The sequence below is a fragment of the Camelus ferus genome, chromosome 11, assembly GCF_009834535.1.
Source record: "Camelus ferus isolate YT-003-E chromosome 11, BCGSAC_Cfer_1.0, whole genome shotgun sequence".
NCBI classification, from domain to species: Eukaryota; Metazoa; Chordata; class Mammalia; order Artiodactyla; family Camelidae; genus Camelus; species Camelus ferus.
The window spans coordinates 14,255,303-14,282,989 of record NC_045706.1 but is presented as its reverse complement, the minus strand read 5'-3'; the positions used below and the strand labels follow the sequence as shown (position 1 = coordinate 14,282,989).

Genomic DNA, 27,687 nt, shown 5'->3' with positions numbered 1-27,687 from the left:
AGTAGTCTTGATGGGATGATAAATCCAGATACCTGTTCCTTTTAAGCTTCATTTTTCAGCCTCTTTTTAAAATTCTCTGTATTTCTTCGAATTTTGTCAACAAATTCCCATTTTTCCTTAAGCTAGCCAAAAGTAGTTTCTGTGGCTTACAACTAAAATAATATTATTATTACCCTGGAAATATTGTTAGAGGGTATATATATATTTACCTGTTACTATTAGACATTTAAAATACTAAAGGATCAGTATAGAGTTATTTATGGAAATGCCACTTAACAAACGGCATTTGGTATAGTTCAGAGTTAGCAGTGTTTATTCAATATTTTCAGTTGAGAACTGTGAAAAGAAAATAAACATTTGCCTATTAAATAAGTTCCACCTTAATTGTAAAATAAATATATTTTTTTCATAACATAGATTAAATATGAATTAAAGGTATTAGCCAAAACTGTACCAAAGAGGTCTAAAACTGGAGTGAGATTTTTTTCCCTCTGAAAATTCGTTATTTGACTAGATCAGGTTTTGGTTTCTTTTCCTGCTTTAAATGATATAAAGAAACTCTATTCAGACTCATTCTTTTTTTTTTTTTTTTTTTAAGAAATCCAAGCATGTTGTTAAAATATTAATTAGTGAAAGGAACAACTCGTACTTCATTGTTGAGGGAGATAAAATTTTAGTGCTAAGTTTTCCATTCTGCGTCTTTGTACATAGCACTTATAGTTTTTTCAGTAACATCGGAAGTTGGTATATAAATCTGTTCATAAATTTGGGGGACCATTGGGGAATTGCTGTTTCACTTACTTGAAAACTTTAAATTTTATCTTTCTTTATGGAAGGAAAGTTATTTTATAGACTTAATTTATATAAAGCAAGTAAAAGTTTTGTGCTGATTTCCAATTTAAAATCAGAGATAGACTCCTTTAGAGAAACTTTTCCAGTGCAAAATGGAGTACTTTGGGAAGGGAGAAAGAATGTGATTCGGTTGTTCTGGAATTGCTTTGGAAAAACTTTCGAAACTCTGTAGTACTTTCTTTATTCTAGGTTTTGTCCTTTGCAATTATTTCTCAATTGGTTTTACCTGTAATTAAAGGAATTTTTTACTTGTAATTTTACTGTTTTCTTTTGGCATGTATATTTGCAATATCTAATAACACTAGGTGTCATTAACCTATTTTACCTGTAGACTTAATTATACTTAGTTTCTTTGTATGTTAAAATGGAGCATGGAGTTCATAATAAGTCTGCTATTATGAAGCTTTTATTATAGTATTAAATATTAAGTACAGTCTCATTCAGTCTTGTTTTATCTTCACAGAATCCTGTGTTCTTCTAGGTATAATCTCCATGATTAAACTGAAGTTAGAGAAGTTAGGTAATTCATCCAAGGTTTCACGGCTAATAAATAGGAAAGCGAGGTTTGGCTTCATAGCTCTTGCTCTTAATTTTTTATGGCTTTAAGGTTATTTTCATATGTTCATTCATTCATTTATTCAATAAGTGAATACTGAGGCCAATCATGGCTGTGCTATTTTAAGTGCAATGGGGACTCACTGAAAGATTTTGAGTACGAAAATGATAAAAGTGGATTTATATTATTAATCATTCTGATTGCATTGTGGAAAGTTGAATGTGATAGGAAGGGAGCAAGACTGGAAATAAGGAGATCAGTTTGGAGACAGTTGTGATAATCCAGGTGAGACTGGATGGTGGCTTGGACTAGGATGGTAGTTGTAAAAGAAAGCATCAGTGGTGGGAGTCCCGTAGAGGTGACAGAATTTTAAAAATGTTTATAATTGGTAAGGTACAGACACTCAGACATCAGCCAATCAAAGTGGATGCTGGCCTCAGGACAAGATCCTGGATGAGCCATGCTGGGCTGGGCAGGCATCACTCCTTCAGTAGTCCTGTGTGCAGAGGTCTGGATTATCTCAGGGGAGGGGCCAGGGAAGAGGATGGCCTGGTAAGTGAGGCACTAATAATCAGGGAGGCATTTCCATATTTTAACAATTGGAAAAAAAAGGGCTGTATTCCTGCATACCTAAGGACGGTCAGTCCAGGATTTGTTGGTGGATTGGATATAGGTGTGGGGGAAAAAGAACTCAAGAATAGCTCCAAGGTCCTTGCCCTGAGCAACTGGGTGAATGGAGGTGCCATTTACTGAAATGGTAAACACTGGTGAAGGAGTAGATTTGGGAGGGAAACTTTGAGATTTTAGGTTTGGACATGTTAAATTTAAGATGGTTATTAGACATCCAAGTGGAAACGTCCTGTAGGTAGTTTGACTTTGATTCTGGAATTCAAGAGAGGTTGTGAGGGTGGAGATGGAGAAATTTGAGAGGGATCAGAGTATAATTCCACTTTGTATGATTATAGGACAGCCTCAAAAATCTGTGTCTCAGCAGACTTTCACTAATGCCTAAAGTGACAGCGTTAGAAATTCATTTATGCTCTTTGGATTACTAAACTATACATAACCTGTGGAAAAGGTAGCATATTAAATCTTTATGAAAACCTACTGTAATGTGATTTAGTTTATTACATCCTTTTCAAGATAGCTGTAATCTGCTTACCTTGAGGAGATTCCCATATTGATTGATAGAAGTTGTGCAGGGATGATGTTCCATGAGGGGCCAGATAATGAAGTGGTACATTCTTCATGGATGCATTTTTATAAAAAGGGAGTTTTGGGAAAGCCTTAAATGTAGATATAAATATTAGATGTTTAATGGATGGTGAAGCCTTTTGTGTGTATAAAACATTCTTTATAGTTAATTGTGCTATAAATTAGTATTTAGTTTTTACACCTTTACATCATTTTAGTTACAGAATGCAGAGAACTACAAATTAAGACATCTAATTTTCCTTAAACTTGTAAGTCATATTCATAAATCTCCACCCTATTTATAAACTTACTGATTTAGTAAAATAAAGACAATTTGTAAAGTTTGGCTATAGAGCATTTCTCCTAATAACTGCTAGAAGTACGTGAAATACAGTAGTAACAAGGGTAGGAAGAATTTGACAGCTGTTTCCTTTTGCATAGAAAATAAGATATTTTAGATTATAGAGTAAAAATTTTAAAATCTCTAAAATCCAGTTTCTTGTATTAAATAGCAATATTTATTTTACATAAATAAATCAATAAAACTAATAAATTTAGTTTTAAGTTTCCTATAATTGCTATAACAAGTTACCACAAACTTGGTGTCTTAAAAAAATACATATTTATTAATCTCTTACCGTTCTGCAGTTTAGAAGTCTGAAATCAGTTTCACTGAGGCAAAAGTTAAGGTGTTGGCAGGGTCACACTCCCTCTGGAGGCAAAAGAATCTGCATACTTGACTTTTCCAGCAATTAGAGTTGCAGTCCCTGCATTCCTTGGCTTTTTTCCTTCCTCCATCTCCAAATCACGGAGCACAGCATCTTGCTTTAGTGGTCACACTGCTTCTCCTTCTGTAGTCAGAGCTCTCTTATAAGAACACCTGCAGAGTGTCCTTGGTTAATCTGGGGTAAACTCCCCAGCTCAGGATCCTTAAGTTAATTATACTTGCAGAGTCCTTTTTGCCAGACAAGGTAACAGTCGTAGGTTCTAGTGATTAGGAGACCTGCTTATCATTATCCAGCCTACCACAAAGCTGCTTTGAAATGTTTTGTTTTAGTGCAGACTTCATAAACATATTATTTATTTAAATATATCCCTAACTCTTGAGAATTTTACATGCTGTTATTCCTCATCAAACTCTGCCCAGCAATTCCCAGATATTACTTAACTGCTTCCAACTCTGTGCCTTTAGGTGGTAGACTGTTTTTAACTGTTTATTTAGAAAGAGTTTCCAATTTATAGAAAAGTTCCAAGAATAAAAATAATACAAAGAATATATAAATGCCCTTTACCCAGATTAACTTATTATTAACCTTTTTACCCTTTTTGCTTTATTATTCCTGACTTACATGATTTAAAATAAATCTATATTTTCTTTTTAAGAAAACAAATTACACTCTTCAGACTAACAGATATATTACATATATATAATGTCCATATGATCTCATTTCTTTTCAGTTAAATTAGAGGTTGGCAAACTTTTCCGTAAAAGGCCATATAGTAAATATTTTTGGCTTTGTGAGTCATATGATCTCTGTTGCAGCTGCTCAACTCTTCTGTAGCAGCTCAACGCTGCTGTTGTAGTGCAGAAGCAGCCATAGATAATACTTAAATGAACGAGCATACTGTGTTCTAATGAAACTTTATTTACAAAAACAGGTGGTGGGCTGGATTTTGCTTATGGGCTATTGCTTGCCAACCTGAGTTTAATGAATTCTAAGTGATGTAGAATTTTAGTTAAATTTAAAAAAAATCAGCATGCTCCTTTAATTTCTTTGGTTTACCAAGGAATAGTTGTCTTTTCACTCTGAAATTATAAAGTTTTTATATCTGATTTAAAAGATAATCTAGGGTGCTATCTAACTTGTACCTGCAAAATACAAAATAGAATATAAGCATTGAGAAGGACTTGAAGATGGATGAATGAATGCATAATGTATGGGTGAGTGAAGAAATAAGCAAATAAAAACTGTAAAGGCTAATGACATCTGGGTCTATTTGAAAGTTTTAAAATTTTGTGATTCAATGATAGTCTAAAGTTTTTTGATGTAAGCAAATTTAACATCAAGTGATTGATCTCATAATTGTGTAAAAATGCCACTTGATTGCATTTCCAGCATTTGTGTTGACTGTTGAGTTAGGACCAAATAGTATCCTTATTATATGCTAAAAGGAATATTACTGGAGTGTACTGATATTTTTGTGACAAGTGAAGGTCAAATGATGTGATGGCATATTATAGGAATTAAAAGGTTTGTAAAAGGTAGATGAAAGAAAAGTGATGTGAGAATTCTGTTGTCAAAATAATACAGGTTTCTTAAAGTGTAAAAAAGGTGCTGTAAGAATTAACATCGTTTTCCACTTGGGACCAAGGATTTAGTTTGAGCAGAACAACATCATCCATCATTTTAAGCAGCTGTTAATTTTACTGTTTTTTTTATAAGTTTGTATTTATATGTAACTTATAAGTTTATGTTGGTTTTATTATAAAAGAACTTAGTCATATGGAGTTTATGCCTAGTTATTGTTTGAGCATACTAGTTTCACTAGAATTAAAATAATTTATGAACCCTTAGGTTTGATAGAAATCTATTTCCTTTAGGGGCATTCTTTCCATAACTTAAGTTTGAGAAACACTGATCTAGGTAGTCTGCTGTGTTTTACAGAGGAGGAAACCACGACTCATGAGTAACATCATGAATGTAGATAGGAAAAGGCAGTGTCTTCAACTTATAGTATTTAAATTATCCTGGACTCATTAATAGCTTTTGTTTTGTTATGCATAATAATTTTTCTGTTTGAGGGTAATGAGCCTCTCTACTGATGCCAGTTTTAGTTTTTCTTAATGATGTTGAGAAAAATGTAATTTTTATTTTTATATTTCTTTAATAGTTTATAATTTATAAATATTTTCATTTCTACTGTCTTTTAAAAAGTTAAATATAATAACCCTTAGGAGATTGTTAGTTCTACTTTATAGATGAAGGCTTGATGATGGCAGATGTAAACAGACTTTCTCAAGGTCATATTATTAGTAAGTGACAGAACTGGGATTTGAGTACATAGTTTTCCATTCTAATATTCTAGTAGCATACTGAAGTAAATCTGAGATTATTATTATTTTAATAATTCTTTCACATTGTGATATTTATTTGAACATAAACAAGTCAGCTTTGAGTATATGATTTTTCCCCCCATAAACACTACATTCACTGTTAGATTTTTCCTGTAAGTCTTATTTCAGACCACTTATTATGTACATTACATTTATTAATATGATGAGCATTGAACTTTTAAATTCTCTTAATCCATATATTCTATTTTTATAATCTAAAGTCTTTGTTTAACGCATTGTGTTGTTTTATTATTTTTTCAAATAGGTCCTGATTGTTCTTTGAATGTTCCTTCCACTGAGTCTTACTGGATTCTGCCAAATGTTAAACCCTTCAGTCCTTCTGTAGGTCGGGCTTCCCATAAGGCTGTTTTACATGGGAAATTTATGTGGGTGATTGGTGGATATACTTTTAACTACAGTTCTTTTCAAATGGTCCTGAAGTAAGTTTTTTTTTTTCCCCAGATATTAGCAATCTATTTTTTAAGCTGGAATTTTTTTGTTATATGACTATTCCAAATGTCTTATGTTATTGCCATCCAAATTTATGAATGGTTATTTTTGTGATAGTATCTGTTTGCCACATGGGACTAACTTGAGAATATATGAACTCAGTATATCCATAGTTAATTATTGGTCATTGTGCAAATACATTTGTTCTGTATGGATACTTCATTACCTTTCTAGAGTGCCTTTAATAAATTTTGAATAAGAAAATAATAACTTTAAATAAGGCCAGGCCAGGCCAGGCCTTTATTGGGCATTATGAATCCTGCCACCTTGTATTTTTTCAGAATGAAATGTAATTGCTTATATAAAAATACTTTCAGTTTGTTCTTCAAATTTTAGTTTACCTGAACTTTTACTTTGCATTTACTTTACAAGCTTTTGTTGAGAGTGCCAGTATTTTAAAATAGGTTATTTGTTTACTGTTAACTTCAACAGCTATTGTCCTTCGCATGATTGGATGATGATGAGAATTGTATGAGTGTCAACTTTATCTGATTTTTTTTAAGCTGGTGATTGCATTTTATGAACTATTCAATAACAGAATAATAGAGGAAATAGGAAGAATAATTTGATTATCAATTTGTTTTCAGGGGTGATATTCGTACTGTGTAATAACTGATGGAACTTTGGTATCAGCCAATCAGAACTGCCCCTGAACAGTGTACCATAGTGGTGTGTACCCAACAGAGTGTGTGCCCAGATTTAGCAGATGAATATGCAGGACACCCAGTTAAATTTGAATTTTGGATCAGCAGTGAATAATTTTTTCATATGCGCTGGCCGCTTGTAATTTTATTTTATTTTATTTTTTGTTTTTGTCCTCAATATCACATGGGTCATACTTATACTAAAAAATTGTTTGTTGTTTATCTGAAATTTAGATTTAACTGGACATTCTGTGTTTTATTTGGAAACCCTAAATTTGTAAAACTATTAGCTCTATTAATTTTGAGGATTTAAAAAATTCTGTGAATAAGAGGTGATTGCTTTAAAACTATGATTGAATATGACTTGTATTAAAGCACAAAATAAAATAAATTCAGGAGAGAAGGAGGAAGAATTTCAGGTAAATATTTAAGTGAACAGTTAGAATTCTGTTATACAATATAGGAGGGATAAATGATAGTAGAAAGAATTGAGTGAGGTGGGATTAAATTGAATTATTAAGATATGAAAAGAACCTGAAGAAATGAGACTTACGTGTGACAATGAAAAGGAAAATAATTATGATTAATGAAAATGAAGTGCTTGTGAAAATAAAGTAGAATTTTGGATTAAACTGTGATATTTGCAAAGTATAAAGACAAAGAGTATAGTTGTCAAGGAAACATGGAAATCTTAGAAGTTTGTGTTCTGTAAAAGTTGAATAGCAGATTTTAAATTAAGTGATAAATATTACTTGCTGTTCTCCTAAACATGCATTTTCCATTTGAACCAAGTAGTTTAACTTTATTTTGTCTGAAGCCTGGTTCTTCTGGTTACATGTTTATTTAGTTTTATACTAAGCTATGAAGTATCAAATTAGAAATAATTTTATTGCTGTTTTCACGGGCTAGAGAATATGTTTTCATTAGTCTGAGTGTAGGTAAAGGTGTTTAAAAAGCTTTTAGAAGTGATGGTGTCAGTTATAAGTTGACTTATCTTCTATAGTAGAATTTAATTGAGTTGTAGATGTTACATTTAAGTCAAATTATTCAGTAAATAGTATAAATTTTTTATATTAGTATCTATTAAATTAGAGAATATTTTATAGAACATATGTACATTGACATTAGTGAAAATTAACATGTATTCATGGGCATAGCAAGTTGTTTTGAACTCTCACTATGTGCTTAGTACTTAGTGTACTATCAGTGGACATAATAAATGTCCCTGTCTTTGTGAAATTAGTGAGGAAAAGCAGGCAATTAGAAAAAATGTAATTAACATGATAAATAAATATATTATGAGTGAATTTTATATATATGCACGTAACATACATTTATATAGATAGATAGATAGCAAGGGTAAGCAAATCAGGAATGCCAAAGAGGAAGGAGTTGGAATTATAAAAGTAGTGGTCAAGGTAGGCTTCATGGGAAAAGTGAGAACTGAGCAAAGACTTGAAGGAGGTTAGGCATTGGCAGTGCAGTTCTCTGAAGGCAGAGAAAAGAGCCAGACAAAAGCCTTGAAGTAGGAGCTGCTTGGAGATTTCAAGAAGCAACAAGGAGTGCCATGTGACTTTAAAAGTGTAGAACAGTGCATTGCACTATTGCTTACGTTAATCACCTGGTTCAAACTGTTAAAGGCAATTGAACAAATTAATTCCAGTAATAAATAGTCTAGTCAAGTTACTGTATATTACACATTTAGATGATTGAATCCTAATTTAGAGTAGGTATATCTTGAATGAGTCTTTATTAAAATTTCTCATATGGTATATGAAATTATGTTTATTAGTTCTAATTATTTTTGAATTTAATGAATATTTAAATACAAGTAAAGAAAGCATGTGCAAATTAAAAATGGAAAATGAATCTTAGTTTATGAAGTTGTTTTTTTTCTTGCTTGTAGTTACAATTTAGAAAGCAGTATATGGAATGTGGGAACTGTGTCAAGGGGACCTCTCCAGAGATATGGGCACTCTCTTGCTTTATACCAGGTATGGATCCTGCATTTTAAATTTTAATCATTTTTTTTTTAGGGTTTACCTTAGAGAGAAAAATACTGAATGTCAGATTTATTTTAAAAGCTTAATGAGAACAATAGATCATATGAATCAGAATAACTTGAGATGTCACTGACTTATATACTATTTTAGTAAAAAAAAAAAATAGATTTTAATACCGTCCTGCATTGAACATGGGAAGAAATGAAGATTGCGTTTTCATCCATGACTTTATAGCTTGTCATCAAGTCAATCACTTTTTAAAAAAAATTTGTGATGAAATACACATAACAAGATTTTTTTAAAACCATTTTAGCCAATTTTAAGAGTAGAGTTCACTAAGTGGCATTAAGTACATTCAGATTGTTGTGCAGCCATTACCACCATTATTTCCAGACCTCTTTTTATCTTGCAGAACTGAAACTATTCCCATACAGTAACTTCCCATTTCTCCTTTTCCCCAGACCCTGGCAAACTACCATTCTATCTTCTGTCTCTACAAATTTGACTATTCTAGGAACCTCAGATGAGTGGAATAATAATACGGCATGTGTCCTTTAATGAATGGCTTATTTCACTTAGCATAGTGTCCTCAAGATTCATCCATCTTCTGGCATGTGTCAGAATTTCTTTCCTTTTAAAACCTGAGTAGTACTCTGTTGTATGTATTTACTACATTTTGTTTATCCATTTATCCATCAATAAAATGCTTGGGTTGCTTTCACCTTTTGGCTATTGTGAACAATGCCACTATGGGCATGGGTGTTCAACTGTCTGTTTAAGTTCCTGATTTCAGTTCTTTTGGGTACATAGCCAAAAGTAGAATTGCTGGATTATACGGTAATTCTATTTTTAATTTTTGAGGATCTGCTATATTATTTTCCACAGCAGCTATAGCTGTGCTATTTTACATTCCCAACAACAGTGCACAAGGGTTCCATTTCCTTGTTAACACTTGTTTTGTTTTTTTTTAAAGAGCCATCTTAATGGGTGTGAAGCGATATCTAATTGTGGTTTTGATTTGTATTTAATGGTTTGTGATGCTGAACATCTTTTTAAGTCCTTATTAGCTATTTGTATGCTTTCTCTGGAGAAACATATATTCTAGTCTTTTGTCCATTTTTAAAATTGTTTTTTTTTTTGTTTTGTTTTGTTTTTTTGTTTTTTTTTTGGTGTTGAGTTGTTGCAGTTCTTTATATATTCTGGACTTTAGCCCCTAATTGAATATATGATTTGCAGATATTTTCTCTCATTCTGTGGGCTTTTTCACTCTGTTGATAGTGGTCAGGTTTTGAGTTCTGACATAGTCCAGTTTATCTGTTTTTTCTTTTGTGTGCGAGTGTTTTTAGTGTCATATCCAAGAAATCACTGCCAAATCCAATATTATGACATCCTCTCCCTATGTTTTCTTTCATGAATTTTAAGGTTTTAGTTCTTAGGTCTTTAACCAATTGTAAGTTAATTGTTGTTTATGGTATGAGGTGAAGGTCCAGTTTTTTGCTCTTACATGAGACTGTTCAGTTTTCCCAGCACTATATGTTAAAAAGGCTTTTCCCCCGTTTATGGTCTTGGCACTCTTGTTGAAAGTCATTTGATCATGTATGTGAGGATTTATTTCTGGGCTCTCTGTTCCTTTGATCTAGGTCTGTGTTTATGCTAGTACCACACTGTTTTAATTAATGTAGTTTTGTAGTAAGTTTTGAAATGAGGAGGTGGAGACCTTCAACTTCAGACTTTTTTCAAGTTTGTTTTGTCTATTCAGGGTCCCTTAAGATTCCATATGAATTTTTGGATGGATTTTTTTATTTATGCAAAATGTCATTGGGATTTTGATAGGGATTGCATTGTAATCAGTTATTTTTATGTATTTGTGGGATTCATGAATTTAGCATGATTAAAATCAGGCTACTTAACTGGTTTTTATTTTGAGTCAACAAAGATTCATGTATTTTGTGGACTGTGACTACACCTTTCAAATCAGAATTTATCTATTTCCTGTGCTTATTTAGGAAAATTTGGAAAATGCAGGACAAATGTAAAGAATAAACTATCACTCTTTTTTTGCTATGCACATGCATGTCTAAAAAATAAAGAATCTCTCTTTGTGTACACATGTATGTGTATGTATTTTCTTTTAGTTTTGTTTTCTAGTTTTTTGATTTATTTCATTTTTTGGTAACAGCTTTATTGAGATATAGTTGGCATACTATACAATTCACTTATTTGAAGTGTACAGTTGAATGGTTTTTAGTATATTCAGAGTTGTGCAATCATCCCTTGCAGGTTTGTCAAAATTGCAGTGTTGTGTAATCAGTTTTAGAATATTTTCATCACCTTGTAAAAAAACCTGTACCCTTCAGCCATCACCCAAACTCTTCATCCTCCCAGGCTTATCACCAAAACTCTTCATCCTCCCAGGCTTAAGCAATCATGAATCTATTCCTGTCTCTATAGATTTGTCTATTCTGAATGAAATTGTATACTATGTAGCTTTATGACTGGCATGTTGCAGCATGCATCAGTACTTAATTTTTATGGCTAAATAATATCTTTTGTCTGGATATTTTACATTTTATTTATCCCTCCATCAGTTGATGGGCACTTGGGTTCTTTCCACCTTTTGGCTATTATGAATAATGTTGCTATGAACATTCATGTATAAAATTTTTTGGGACATAATACTTTCATTTCTTTTGGGTATATACATGGGGTTGAAATTGATGCATCAAATGATAACTCTGTATTTAACTTTTTGAGGAACTGCCAGACTGTTCCACAGTGGCTGCACCATTTCACAGTTCCACCAACTTTGTATGAGGATTCCAATTTCTATACATCCTCACCAACACTAGTTATCTGTCTTTTTGATTATAGCCAACTAGTGAGTGTGAAGTGGTATCTCATATTTTAATTTGCATTTCCTTGTTGATTAATGATGTTGAGTATCTTTTCATGTGCTTAATGGATATTTGTATTTTCTTTGGAGAAATGTCTATTTAAGTCCTTTGCTCATTTTTAAATTATTGAGATGTAAGAGTTCTTTATGTAATCCAGATACAAGTCCCTTATCAAATATATGATTTGCAAGTATTTCCTCCCACTCTGTGAACTTTTACTTTCTTGATGGTGTCTTTTGAAGCACAAAAGTTTTTAATTTTGATGGAATCCAGTATATCTTTTTTTTTCTGTTGCTTGTGATTTTGGTGTCATATCTAAGAATCTATTGTCAAATCCAAGGTCATGCATATTTACCCCATGTTTTCTTTAAGTGTTTTATAGTTTTGGCTCTTACATTTAGGTCTTTGATTCACTTCGAGTTAAGTTTTATATGTACATGGTGTGCAGTAAGGATTCAGGTTCATTCTTTTGCATGTGTCTATCCAGTTCTCTCAGCACCATTTCTTAAAGAAACTATTGACTGGTCTTTGCACTCTTACCAGATATCAGTTAGCCATAGATGTATGGGTTTACTTCTGGACTCTCAGGTCTGTAGGTTTATCTTTATGCCAGTAGCATACTGTCTTGATTACTTTTGCTTTGTAGTAAGTTTTAAACTTGATAATTGTGAATCTTCCAATTTTATTCTTGTTTTTCAAGGTTGTTTGGATATTTTGGATCTCTTGCAATTCCATGTGAATTTTGAAATCAGCTTGTCAGTTTCTACCAAGAAGCCATCTGGAATTGTAATAGAGATTGCATTGAATCTGTAGATCAATTTTGAGAGTATTGCCATCTTAACAATATTAAGTCTTCTGACCCATGAACACAGGATGTCTTTCTATTCATTTAGCTCTTTTAAAATTTCTTTCAAAATGTTTTGTAGCTTTCAGAGTATTAGTTTGGAATTTCTTTTGTTAAATTTATTCCTAAATATTTTATTCTTCTGATGCTTTTGTAAATGGAATTGTTCACATAGTTTCATTTTTGAATTATTCAGTGCAAGTGTATATAATTGTTTTTTTGTCCATTGATCTTATATTCTACAATGTTGCTGAACTCATTTATTAACTTTAATTTTTTTTTAAATTTCTTAGGATTCTCTATATACAAGTTCATATTATCTACAAATGGAAATATTTTGCTCTTCTTTTCCAACCTGGATGCCTTTACTCAGTTTTTGCCTATTTGCTCTGGCTAAAACCTTGGGTACAATGTTGAATACTAGTGGCGAAAGCAGGCATCTTTGTCTTATTACTGACCTTGGTGAATAATGCAGTCTTTCCCCATTAAATATAATATTAGCTTTGTGTTTTTATAGATGCTCTTTATTAGGTTGAGAAAATTTCTTTCTCTTTCCAGCTTGTTGAAATAGTAATGATTTGTGTATCATTCATTTTAATCATATGTGATTAAAATTATTTGTATGATTTATACGTGCTATAAAGTATCTGTTCATAGCCATGAGAAGTGGTAATAAAAATGTACTCCACATAATATACACAACTGTGGTCTACCTTTTCGGTGAACAATGCTTGATGAGAACAGTGAATGATTGAGAAATAGCACAAAGCAGTATAAATAGGTGGTAAAATTCAAGTGTAACAACTAGGGACTTAACAACTTGGATAATTAAAAACATGGTTAATTGACTGTATAGCTTTTAAATAAAATACTACTTTAAGTGACTTTTTCAAAGTGGGAATTTTCCCCCTTGTAGGTAAAAACGTTATCATTACTCGTGTTCCTATTTGACTCTTTACAAATAAGATCTATGTCTTATGCATGTTGTAATTACTAAAATTTAATGTTTAAATTTAGTCTTTAATTTAAATGCCTTGCTAAGAAATAAATATTTGTTTATTTATATATATTTTTTAATTTACAGGAAAACATCTTTATGTATGGAGGCAGAATTGAAACAAGTGATGGCAATGTCACAGATGAATTATGGGTTTTTAACATACATAGTCAGTCATGGAGCACAAAAACTCCTACTGTTCTTGGACATGGTCAGCAGTATGCTGTGGAGGGACATTCAGCACATATTATGGAGTTGGATAGTAGAGATGTTGTCATGATCATAATATTTGGATATTCTGCAATATATGGTTATACAAGCAGCATACAGGAATACCATATCTGTGAGTTACTTTGAAAATATAACTATATACTCTTTTCTTTATTGGTTGAGAATATTTTTACCTATAATAAAATCTTCATATGAATTTAGTCAAAATGAAGAGTTATTTGAAATTAGAATTTTAAGCCAAGAATTAATACTTTTTAATATAGGCATTTTGATTTTGTTAAATATTGTCCTTTAATATTTGTCTTAGCCAAATGTGCGGAAATGGTACATAATAGACCCATTTTCTAAGAATTGAGAGTATATATTTTTAAATATGAGAAATTCCAATAGATGGTGCTATTTCTTTGGATTTTACTTATGAACCAAGAACTAAAACTAACCCAGTCTCTTTGCAATGCATTCCATGATTTCGGGATTTTTTATTTTTCAGAGTTCTGTTCCTAATCTTACTGCAGTATATCTATGTATGTATTACTCTTTTAAAGTAAGCTTCCCAGGGATAGTCTTTTGGCTTTTATGAAAGATTGTATCTGCTGTGTGAAGGTGACTGGGGCAGTCTACATATGACTTTCTGTACTATACTCAGATATTCTTCTTTATTTTTCTGGTACTTTATTTTTTGAATTCTTTATGATATTTTCAAACAATTTTAAGCTTTTTGTTTTTTAAAAATTCGTCTACAAATGTATATAGACTATAGTCACTATTTAGATTCAAGAACATACTCTATTTCTGGTTCTGGCCAGTATTATGAATCGCATTTTTGGCTCTTTTGTATGTAGACAACTGTATACAACTATTGAGAGTCTTTGTTCAGTCTTAATGAGAAAACTCATTTGCAGATCACCATTAGCAGCACAAGAGAGTACTTGTGTGCTCAGAGGAAGACTCCCTTCTAAATATTCCACTGTTTTCCCTTCAGTCCTTTTAAGTGATTTTTTTTTTTTTTTTTTTCATACATATCCCCAGTACAGGTGGGCTGGAAGTGGGATATATGTTCTCCTTAGTTCTTATTGCCATTTCCACTGTATTTTTTACTCCTTCTTTCTTTAAATCACTTAGTTTTGAATCTTACGTCATCAAACTATACCATCTATTACTTCTCGTTCTTGCACTCTTTTATTGCTGCTTAGATCAGTGTTTACTTCCCAGAAGAATATAGCCACTTCACTTCACTTCACTTCACTTCACTTCACTTCACTTCACTTCACTGTCAGCCTGTCCCACAGTCACTAGCCAGATACTTTTATGGATGTTTTATTATCTGATTCTGGCCTTTTTACGGATGTTTTAGTATCCAATTCTGGACTCTCAATTTTTTGATCTCTGTTCCAAGATCTTGTTTTCCATCCTGTTTGCGTCTTTCTCTCCCATTGTTGTGCTCTTGACCTTGTGTACCTACAATGAATCCCCAGATTTCCATTTCAGGTATCTTACTCTTTAAGTGCTACTGCCCTTTCCCTCTTACTGCTCCTGAAGAGCATCCAGACTCTGGCAGTTCTTCCCTCTCATCAGAGCTGTTGGTCCGTTGAGCCTCCTGTCAGTTTCTCCCTCTCTCTCTCATCCATCCTCACTTACTGAGTTTTAAGTTCATAATCACCAGTCTCTTATAATTCTCCCAGATGACCATTTCATACATTCTTCTCTCTCTTCAAACTTCCAACATTTTGTTCTTCATTATTAATCTCAGCTGATGACCTTCTTATTTTGCTGAGAAAATAGAAAACATCTAAAGGGAACTTCCAGTGATAGGAACATTTTACAGTGTAATGCTTAATAAATGATGCTCATTAAATAAGCCTGTTTACATACATTATTGTCATAATAAACTCATGATAGCAGTGAAGCAAATTGGCTGAGTCATTCTCATTTTTCATATGGGCCCAGGAGTTATTTAAGCAAGAGTTAAATATTTTCTATGTAGAAAGATTGTTATGTTTTTTAATTTCGTTGTTAATTTTTGGTTTTATTAGTGTTCAGGGAATATTGTAGGTAGTACTTCTACTTTTTGTAATTTATTAAATTTTTCTTTGGGGCTCAATTTTCATAAATGTTCCATAGATACTTGAAAAAGAAGTAAATCCTATAATATCAAGGTGTAACACTTTATATATATATAAATCTACTTTGTTGATTACTCTGTTTAGGTCTTGTCTTCCTTTCTTATGATTTTTTAAACTTGATCCATCATGCTCTGAAAGTTATTAAAGTCTAAAAACATTAGTTTATTTTTGCCTGTTTCTTCCTGTATATTCTGGAATTTGTGCTTTAAGGAAGTTGCTACTATGTATATTCATAATTGTTATATCTTGATTGCAAATTGTGTCTTTTAATATTATAAAGTGTTTTGTTTGTTTAGTGGTTTTTTTTTTCACCCGATTTCTACCTTGTCTATTATTAATATTATGGCTCTTGTTTTTTTTGGGAGGGGGTCAGTCTTTACTTGGTGTACCTTTGTCCATCCTTTTATTGTTAACCATTCAGAATCACTTTGTTTTAAATATAAGAGAAAGTTGGACTTTGCTTTGAGATCCCATCCGGCTTTTGTACATTTTCTGTGCATGTGTTATGTTTTTTAAAGTCACCTTGTTGTCCTTTTTGTTTTTAATTGTAGCTCTTCTCATGTTGAGGGAGAGTGAGGCCCTTTTTATTTGTGGGAATGAAAAAGGTAATTTTTGAGATCTTCATTAGGCTTCCTCCATGCTCTGTGTTTCCTGTCTTCCTTTCTGCATTCTGGCAGCTCTGTCTCTGGTTCTCTTAGTGTCACTGGCTTTTTGTGCATTCACACCTGATTTGGAGTTGGTGAGTTTTTTTCATTCGTAGTTTCTCTGGAAATTTAATTTCCTTTTTCTTTCACACCCCCGCCCCCCATATTTTTCTTATTTTATGTCTTCCCTGAGGAAAATGGGAAGATTCAGAATTAAACTATCACCATGCTTGTACTTGAACCATAAGTGATAACTTTTGAAGTTGTAAAATGATTAAGTCTAAAGTTAACCAACACTTTTACTCTTTGATCAGCCTCCAGTTTATAGGCTACTGTATTCTACTGCTTAAATTCATCTTGTCTTGGTTCAAACACATTTGACATTATTGTAAGTATTTTATGCTAGGGGCCACAATCTTTTCTATAAAGGACCAGATGGTAACTGTTTTAAGCTTTGTGGACCATACGGTCTTTGTCAAAACTAGTCAGTTCTGCAGTTGTAACATGAAAGGAGCCATAGACAGCACATGAACAGATGGGCATGGCTTTGCTCTAGATTTAGCCCTGGGCCTTAGTGTGCCTGCCCCTGCTCTAGAGAGTGTGTGCTCCTGGGGGCCTAGCAACCCAGGTCCAAGTTAAGTTAAAGTTTTGGCATGTGGTTTTTTTGAGCTTGTGGGTAGGATAAATTTATGCCCCAGAGTGGCATGATGTCTAGTTTATGACCAAAATGTGTTTTTCCTCCATGCAGAGCCAAGGCTGAAATCATTATTTTCTGTCTGTCTCTGTAAAGCAGATTTTTAAAAAACCTCACTTTTTCATTGAGGGTATAGTCCTTTAGGGGTGCTGGTTTTATGTAGGAGCTCTCTGATCCCATACCTGTGCGTGTTCACCTGCCCTACTGGCCATTAAAACCAAACCTCTAGGCCACCTGCTTGGTACATGCCTTCCCTACCCCCATCTCCCTGCTGAATATAGTTTACAGTTCACAGATTATGTTTTACTCTTTTTGTTTTTCCCTTTATTGCAGGATAGTCTGATTCAGCCATGAGATATGGTGGTGGTTCTACTTTCCAGGGATGGTTAGGAAGGCACAATAAATGTATTCTAATCTTCTATAAATGGTAAATGTTGATGTAGATTCTTATCTGATAAACTCGTTGGCTGATAGGTTTTTGTTTTCATTTGGAATAATTTGATTACAGAATGTTGGTTGTAGTTTTGGTAAATGGTAGTGTATCTCTGTGAGGTTTTTTTGGCTTATTCTATAACCAAAATACCATTTCTAAGTAAATTTGTCAACAGGGTATTTTTAGTTTGATTTCTGTGTTATTAATTGCTTGACCTGTCAGGTGTATTTATGAATGTAGTATAAGGTAGAAATGGGAAGAATGCAGGGCTTATGAGCTTTATAAAAATGATAGATGAATAGTTTTTAAATACATGAGTAGTTTTTATATTCTGTAAATTATTTAAGTACAAAGTAGAACTCATCAACTTTTCTGTAACATTATATCAATAATAGAATTAACATATTACTTTATTTACTGCTAAATCATTTGAAATTCACTGCTTATTGTTAAAATATGTGATATCAAAAATAATCTGCAAGTAATTCTGCTTTGAAAAGTACTTAGGAAGAAAAATACAAAACAATGGGTGACTACTGTTTAAGGGTGTTGTCGGAATAATGAAGTTGTGTGTAGCACAGACGAGTGCTGCTTTAGGGGGTGATACCATATAAAGCAGGGCTGCTGTGAACATAAATAGTGGGATGATTTATCATCTTAGTTATAGGTGAATGCTTACCTTTACACAGAGAGTTAAAAAAAATTTTTTTCCCTCTGATCTTAGTAGGAGTTACTGTACTGCGATGTCACATTAAGCTCTTTTTTCCTGACTGATTTTAATGGCATCAGCTACCTAGATGTAGGTTGGATTTACTTTGATTATTCTTACATGTTTAAAGCTTCCAGAAAACCAAGGGAAAAGTGTTATTGTTGTTGCTGTTGTTTTAGATTAAAGAAGAAGCTATCTCTTTAATAGCATTATGGTAAATGTAACTGAAGAGTATAGCAGGGTAATTAAGAGCAGAGTAATGAATGAAAACAGGGCATTTTACCAGATAAAAATTTACTCTGACAAGTACTCTAAGGGTATTGAGTTCACCATTATGTAGAAATTTTAAAAAGAGACAAAAACTTACAATTAATATACTCCAAATGACCACTTATTCAATTTCTAATAATATTGCAAATAATTGTGACATATTTCTGGCTCTGTGCTTAGTACTCTGTGAATCTTCTCTGAGATTTTTGTAATAATGTGATTTAGAACAAAGGAACTATCTGCTTAACTTATCTTTAATTATTTTAGTTTGAACCTTACACATTAACATTTAAAAAAAATCTAAGATCCTGGGAGAATATTTTTTGACTCTTGAGACTGCAGGTAAAAGTCTTTCGATACTGTCATTGCAACTTTATGAGTTTTACAGTATCTCTTAGCTAGGGAGTACCTCGAAATGTTGGGCTGACTTAGTAGCTTATAGGAACACAGTTTTGGTTCCACTTGTTTCCAGACGTGTATGTGCAGTAATGGTTCTCAGCAGTGATGCCTCAGATATTTTTCCTTGTTTTGCAGAATTCATTTCTAGCAGAGTGATATAGACAGTAAATAATGAATATAATAAGTGTGAGTACTATATGTATGATGTGTTGGAACATAGTAGGTTTCAGTAAAATAGTGCAAGGGAAGGGGATTGAGAATCCTGAGAGTAGTAGGTGGCCACAAAATAGGAAGACCAGGGTGAGCCTCAATGAGGAGATGGATTTTGATCAAAGAATTAAATGAAGTGAAGGGGTTTGCTATATGGATCTCTGAGGGAAGCGTGTTCCCAGGAAGTAGGAACAGATGGTGTAAAAGGCAAGAATACCCAGAGCATGTTCAAGGGACAATAAGGAGTCTGGAAAAGAGACTATGGGAGAAAAAAATTGATGGATGAAGTTAGGGAAGTAATAAGAAGCAAGAACATCAGGTTTCTGCATCACCTTTGTGTTTTACTCTAGGTGAGATGGAGAGGCATCACAAAATTTTGAGCAAGGACATAATTTTTAAATGAATTATTTTGGCTGCTCTATTTAAAGTAAATAAGGAGGAAAGAACAGAAGCGGAGAGGCCAGTTAGGAAGTTGTTACAGTAATTTGGGCAATGATGGTGGCTTAGACGGGGGTGGTGGTATTAGAAATGATGAGGATCAGTCAGTTTGTTTTATATGTTTTTTAAAATGAAACCAATAGTAGTTGCTGAGGGTTGGGATGTAGAGTCTGGAGAAGAAGTGAGGCATCAAGGATGATTCCAGGGTTTTTGACATGAGCTGCTGGAGAGATGAAGTTGACACATAGAAGACTGAAGCAGGTCTGAGGTGGAGGTGGTTTGAAGGGCAGGAGCTCACTTTGGACTTGTTATAGCTGAGATACCTATTAGACATGAAAGTGAAAATGCAGGCAGGCAGTTGGATGTATGGATCTGGAGTTCTGGAGAGAGATCTGGGCTGGAGATGTAAATCTGGGACTTCGTGGGATATGGATGGCATTTAAAGCCACGAGATTGGATCAGATCACTAAGGAAAAGAGTGTAGATAAAAAGTAGAAAATGATTGAGCCCTAGCACGTTCCAATGATAAGAGGTAGGGGAGGAGATGGAGATAAGCGAGGAAGAGTACAGTGACCTAGAAGCTAAATGATGAAAGATTATTAAACAGAAGAGTAACCAACTGTGCCAAATGCTGATCTGCTGATGGGTCAAGTAAAGTAATCACCGAGGACTGACCACTCAGTTGAGTCCCGTGCAGGTCTTCGGTGATCTTAACAAGACCAGCTTTGTGGAGTGGTGGGGTTAGAAGCCTGACGGTTGGATTTAAGAGGGAGTGAGAGGAGTGGGATTGTACACAACAGGCAGAGTCAGCTCTTTCAAGGAAATTTGCTTGTGAAGCGGAGCAAAGAAGTTAGCAGCAGCTGGCAGGAAATAAAGGATGTTTTTAAAACTTTGTTCACAGAAGCAGACCATGAAGCAAGGATTCAAGAAAATTTTACTTGGAAAGTGCAGATAACAGTGGAGTTGGGAAGTAATGCAGGCATGAGAAGGCTATCATTAAAAAGTCCGTTGATAAAGCCGTCAACCACAGTGGTGGTGGCGCGAAATTACCCAGGCTCTACGTCAACACATAATCTTTGGAGTTTTCTTCTTTAATTACTAAACTTATAGTTAGTTGATGAGTCCTGTGGGCTCTCTCTCTAAAATCAATCCATTCTTTAGCTGGAGATTTGTTCCATTCAGTGGAGCTTGATTTATATGAAAATGTGCGTAGATATATAATAATAGAATATTTCAGAAAATAGCTTCTGTGGGGCACATGTGAGTAGATCTGGCAGAGAAACTTTTTATGAGGGCACTCTACAGTACAGCTTCCAAAAGTGTGTGGTGGTCAAGTGCTTGGGAGTGACAGTAATCGACAAGCTTTATGCAAAAAATTATTGGAAATTATCAGGAAACTGTGTAATGAGGAGATCAGCGTGCAGTCAAGGATTCATAAACTTTCGTTTAAGTAGCAAAGTGGAGATGGCCTTTACAATGGTGTAATGATGAAAATAAATACCCTTGGTATTCCGCAGCTGTTTTTTTTTCTGCCTTTTTCATTTTCTGGAAGTGGTTTAATTATCCTCTGAATTCCTGTGTCTCTTTGCTTATAAATGAATATGATACATACACTGCTTTTGATGGGTATTCATTTTGTCCTGATATTCCCTTTGTAAGAAGTTAATTTTAGAGCAGGAATCCTGCTGCATACCTCTTTGCGTGTCTGTTTTCTAGTAAAGGGCCAAGTATTAAATGCTTGATAAATATTGGTGGATGAATGAATAGGATTTTCAACAAAATTCCTTAGGAGTGAATCTATATATTTTCTGAAGGTTTTAAAAATATATTAGCCATATTATTTAGCTTCTGGGCTGTACATGTTACTCTCTTCCTAGTGGTAATTCATGAAGTGCTGTGCTTGATCTTCTCCGTCTGTCTCCCTGGTCCACCCTTCACTGTTTCCATTCTGCTCCCATGCCCTCCAGCTTTCACCTGGGATCAGCCAGTGGGAGGCACCAACTCTAGATCAGAAGGTGGGGGATGAGTGAGGTTAAGGTATTTTATTCCTTCCGCTCCCTCCCTGCAGGGAGGTTTGTGGGTTAATCCTGTTGCCCTACCGAAGACTGATCTGTCAGAGGTTCTTCTCTGGAGTTCTGGAAACCAGTCTCTCCTCTTGTTTTTTTTTTTTTTTTTTTTTTTTTTTTCATGCCAAAGGGTAGTAGAGGCTTCCTGCTGAGATAGTCCCGGGGTATTGCCCTGGCCATACTTTAATGACTAGTCTTTTTATTAGACTTTTTACAACGACTCATCTTGAGCATGTGATGTTTCCTCTCAAGACCCTGGCTGATTGCACCTATTATTAGTTCTTAGAGATTCAAGTGTAACTTTTAACCTAAACAGTCCTTCATCTGTACTTAGGTGTTAGGATCCTGGAGGTTGGGAGAAAACAGTTTGAACCTGGCAAAACTCAGGTAATTCTGTATGTATGCGCCTTCACCTTTTCTACTACAGCAGAAATGTGCAGACTTTCTTTGTAAAGGTCTAGATAATAAATAATTTAGGTTTTGGAGGCCGCATAGTCTGTGTTGTCACGACTCAGTCCTGCCATTGAAGCTGTGCACAAACAGCTGTGAAAAACACATAAATGAATGAGTGTGGCCCTGTTCCAATAAAACTCGACTTACAAAAACAGTTGGTGAGCTGGATTTGGCCTGTGGGCTGCAATTTGCCAACCTTTTCCAGAGAATAAGCTCCTTCTAATAAAGAGATAAATGGCACCACTTCAGGTAAAAGACTGATGGAGAACATTTCATGTGTTTAATTTTAGAACTAAGACTAAAACAAGGGTGGTGAGGATGTTGGTAGATGACTATTATGCAAATGTTATATGTTCGGTCCAAGTAGAAAGAATGCAACTAAAAATGTGAGGAGAAGGAAGAGAAAAAGGGGAAAGCAGAAAAAGAAATTGGACTGTTGCACAGATAATAGGTAGGAATCAAAGGATGCTGTTAAATTCTTGGTATAGTGTAAGGGTCTGTTGGGCCCAGTTTTATATTTTAGTTTATTTTTTGAGCAGGTTTAACTATCTATGAAGACTGTTATTTCATAAATTTCATTCTTTCTTAGAAGTCTTCCAAAGAGCAAAGAGAACATTTACTTATTTAAAATATATTTAGTAAAATATTTTATATAGTAATTATCAAGATGGATCTATTGGACCTTTTTTCAAATCTGAGATTCATTGTGAGATCTTGGTGTTCTTATTTTGAAACATTTTGTGATTTTATCATTCTAGAAATCAACTCATTTCTCATCAGTTATTCCCAACTATGCTGAAGAGTTAAATTAACAAGATAATAAGTTGCTTAGAAAGATGATGCCACAGTGAAATATATGGTCATCTTTCGTTTTTTTTTATTGCAGCGCCCAAATTATTTTATTGTGTTTAAAAAAGGCATAAGAGAAGACTGGTAGCACTATCATAGTTGCCCATTTTTAGCTTTTATTGAACACAGTTGGGAACTTAGAATTTTTCATTTTATGCCTATAATGATGACGATGGAGTAGATCATTTACATTAAATCTCAGACTGTGAATCTTTAGAAGAGGATATTCTAATTTTTTCAACCCTAAGAATTGATGAGTGAACAATATTTTTATATCTTTTATCATGTTTGTGTCCCACATTTATTTGACACAAAGAGTTTTGCTGTACTTAAATTCTTATTGAAATTTGTGAAAAGTAGTTTTTCACTATCCTATTCTTCTGTAAATTATTATTTTTTGTATGTCAATCATATCTTAATAAGGCGGCTTTATTATAAATTATTTTTAACATGATTTCATAACATGAAACAACTAAAAGGCCATTGAACAGGATAGTAAATGTTGATTACTGTTGTTCCTGGTTTACCTAGGATTAAAACTGACATACAGATGTTAAAAGCTAAGTAGGGAAGAAGATAATTAATGTCACTATGAAAGGTATAAACACTAGAATAAAAATACAAACTCTCCTAAACACCAAAATTAGAAAACATCAAATAGAAAAATAAAAACTCAGAAAAATACATTATAATACACATAATAATTATAAAGTAATATGACAGAGTTGTGATCCAACATAATATTATCAGTAAATGTGAATGAGATTAAGTTGCTTATTTAAAGAAAACATTTTCAAATTGGTGCATAAAGCAAAGCCCAACTCTATGCTGCACATAGAAGACACATCTGAAACACTTTGATTCAGAAAGGCTAAAATGAAGGGATGAGGAAAGATTATCTAGGAAGATAGATACAATGCGAAGGCAGGGGTTATGATTCTCATACCAGAGAAAGTAAACTTCAGGCCATCAAAACATTATACGAGGCAAGAACACTTTATAATATTAAAAACCATAATTCACCAGAAAGATAAGACATAAAATAAAAGAATATCTGTGCACCAAATAACTAAGCAACCACCTATATAAAACAAATTATAGGTGATGCAAAGAGAAATAGATAACATCACTGTCAGTACAAAATAGATCAGGCATTACTCTCAGTCCTTGACAGGGTGACAGAATATATATCAAGCAGCACCACCTGTTTATAGACATTGTTATCTTCTCAAGTGCACACAGAAAACTCACAAAAGTGAGTTAATCATATATTAATGTATAAAGAAAACATTAATGGTTTCCAAATGGTGGAAATACTAAAATTGAATACCTGAGTGTTAAATAAAGCCTTTCTATTGAGTGAAAGATGAAATAAATACAAGCTTAAATTACAAAATTGCCAAAAAATAATGACAATAAAAACAATGCATTTAAGTGTCTATAAGATACATTTAAAATGGTTATCAGAGGAATATTTATAGCAGTAAATAACTATTTTAATATGAGTAAGAATAAATGAATACATCTCTAACTCAAAAAGCAGAAAAAAGAACCAACTAACTAAATAAAAAATGTACCAGAAAGGAAATAATACAATAAAAGCTGAAATCAATGATGAAAGACAAAGACAACAGATTAATTTATAGATTACAAAATAGATAAGCCCCTAGCTCATTTAGTTAAGAAACAAGGGAAGAACCACAAATATACAAAATAAAAAATGACGAGGAAATAATATTACTAGAGAGGAAATTTAAAAACTTATGAGACCACTTTGTGTACCTATGCAAATAAATTTGAGATTTTTAAAGAAATGATTTCTTAGAAAATAACAGTGTCTCAAAATTGAACCCAGTAGAGATAGAAAGTTTATATAGAGTAATTTCCATAGGGAAAATTAGAAAAAGCACCAAGCCTAGATGATTTTACAGGGTGATTTCAGCAAACTTAATAACAAGATAGCCCCAATACTCTGAAATTGTTTTAGAGAATAAAAAAGGAAGTTTATTTTAGAAAGCAAGTATAACATTGCCACTTAAACCTGCTACACTTAGCACAGAAATTGGAAAATTATAGAACCTATATGATTAAAAGTTAATTAAAACTACTTCCCCTTAAATATAACCATAAAAATCCTAAATAAAATGAACAGACTCCAACACATATTAAACAAATAATACACCAAAAAAAAAAAAAAAAAAGAAAGAAAGAAGAGTATACTGTGATCAAGGAAAATATATAACTAGGAATTCAAGGATGGTTCAATATTAAGAAATTTATTAATAAAATTCACTATTTAGTAGGTTTAGGGAGTAAAATCATGTGATTATCTCCATTGATGTTGAAATAATCCAGTCCTAATAAAAGGTTGAGAAAATACAAATAGAGGCTATTGTTGAGAACACATAAATATATGTATTTTAATCCCAAAGCCAGCATCCTATATGGGAAAACAGGCATTTCTACTGAGATTAAGATCAAAATAAGGATACCCACTATTTCCATTACTTTTAAAAATTCATCTTAAGGTACTGGAGGAAACAATTAGAAGAATAACAGTTGAGTAAGGAGAGATTAAACTATTTGCAGATGATATAATAGAATTCCTGGAAAACCTTACACAATCAATAATAGGACTAACTGAAGCAGTAAAAGAATTCAGCAAGGTAACAAGCTATAAAATTAATATGTAAAAATCAATACCTTTCATGTACACAATAGTAGGTAGTTAGAAGAAATAAAGGAAGAGAAAAACAATTAGAATAGCTACCATGAAGCTAAATCACTTAGGTATAAATCTAACAAGAAATGTTCAAATCTATGTAAAGAAAACTATAAACCATTCCTGGAAGTCACATAGACTGAAACAAATCAGAGACACCCCTTGTTTTTGTTCAGGACATATGTACATCTCAAAAATGTAATTTCTCCCAAAGTTAATTTATAAATTTATTGAATTCCAATGAAAATAACATCAGCTTTTTAAGAACAAAATGGGACCAAGTTGATACTAAATATGGAAAAGTAAACACATAAGAATAGCTAGGAAAAAACTGAGAAGGGAGAGCCATGAGGAGACTTGTCCTACAGATGTTAAGTCATGTTACAAAGTCTTCATAATTAGAACAACGTGAGAGGGTGGTAATGTGGCATAAATTTATAGAAGGACAATAGTATATATTAAAAGTCCAGGAATACAATAAACTAGATAAGGAAGTCTAGTATGGACAGAGTGCAGCACAGGTGGCTTGTCTCTGCTCTGTGATATGTGGGACCTCATCTGGGTAAGCAGCTGGGGTGACTTGAACGGTGGGGGACTAGAATCATCTGCAGGCTTTTCACTGCTCTATATTATCTCAGTTGAGATGACTGAAGGCTAGGCTTAACTGGGACTGTTTTTAGGTCACTTACACATGGTCTACATGTAGTTTGGACTTCTCAGCATGCCAACTGAGTTTTAAAAGGAGTGTCCCAAGAGCGAATGCCGGAAGATCAAGTATTCCACAAGAACCAAGGAGATGCTGCATAGCTTTTATGACTTAGTCTTAGAAATAACATAGCATCATGTCTGTACTCTTGATTGAAGCAGTCACAAACCCTTTGATTCAGAGGGAGGGTTCATAGATCCCACTTCTGAGTGGTAGGAGTTTAAGAGAATTTGGGCTATGTTTTAAGAGTGCTGAAATAATTTTAAGAGAAATACATATCAATTCCATTCCAAGGAATTCGTCCTGCAGATACATCTAAAGAAATGCAAAAATACATTTTTCTGTATGCACAAGGTTATTCATTGTAACATTAACTTCAATGCTAAACATGAGAATGGTGGATAAACTTTGCTACATTCATATTAGTGGTCATGCACTTATAGAAAATAATGGTGGATTCTTTGAAATCAAATGGAGTAATTTACAGGATACGTGGTGATCAAGTTGCAAAACAGTATTTTTAATGTACCAGTTTTAATACATTAATGAAATAAGGGAAATCAGAAAATATACTTATGCCTGCTTATATGAGCAAAAAACACTAGAAGGGTAAACCAGACAACAGTGATGTTGGTTACTTACAAGGGGTGGTGGAGAATGGTGTAGAAAGGATAGGAAACAAAAATACATTTCCCTGAGTGTGTATTTTTTAAAAATCATTTTGGACTTTTAGAACCATATTGCCTTTAGAAGCATCTGTTATCTATATGTAAAATTAAATCGACAAGGAAAGGAAGAAGAGAAAACTCTAGAATAATGCAAACTGAAACAAATGAACCCAACCATGTTTCAAATGAATAATCAGCTGAAAGGAGGAGGGAAGGACTAATCCAAGTGACTTTTTAACACGGTGTTTGACAGTTTGCCTTTAGTCTATGCGTGCATGTGGGGAGGAACTGCCAACAAATCTTTAAGGTTTGTTTTTTGAAGGTCTTGGTGAAGCACTTCTGAAATTATTTTAGATGAATTGTTAGATCGAAAGAACGAGTGAGTGTGTTCGCATTGTTGGGAACTAAAGTTCCCAGTGTGGAAAACAGGAGATACAAATATGAAATGGGGAAGGCAAGGGAG

General features: G+C 33.4%; 1 protein-coding gene across 4 annotated transcripts in view; it reads left to right on the top strand.

Moving 5' to 3' along the window:
- ATRNL1 (attractin like 1) overlaps positions 1 to 27,687 on the top strand; it is a 593,456-nt gene that overhangs the window by 40,980 nt on the left and 524,789 nt on the right. For all 4 annotated transcript variants that reach the window (XM_032490833.1, XM_032490832.1, XM_032490834.1 and 1 more), the window contains exons 6-8: positions 5,983 to 6,157; positions 8,778 to 8,865; positions 13,697 to 13,952. In XM_032490833.1, the coding sequence (XP_032346724.1) occupies positions 5,983 to 6,157; positions 8,778 to 8,865; positions 13,697 to 13,952 (519 nt within the window). The remainder of the gene's footprint in view (positions 1 to 5,982; positions 6,158 to 8,777; positions 8,866 to 13,696; positions 13,953 to 27,687) is intronic.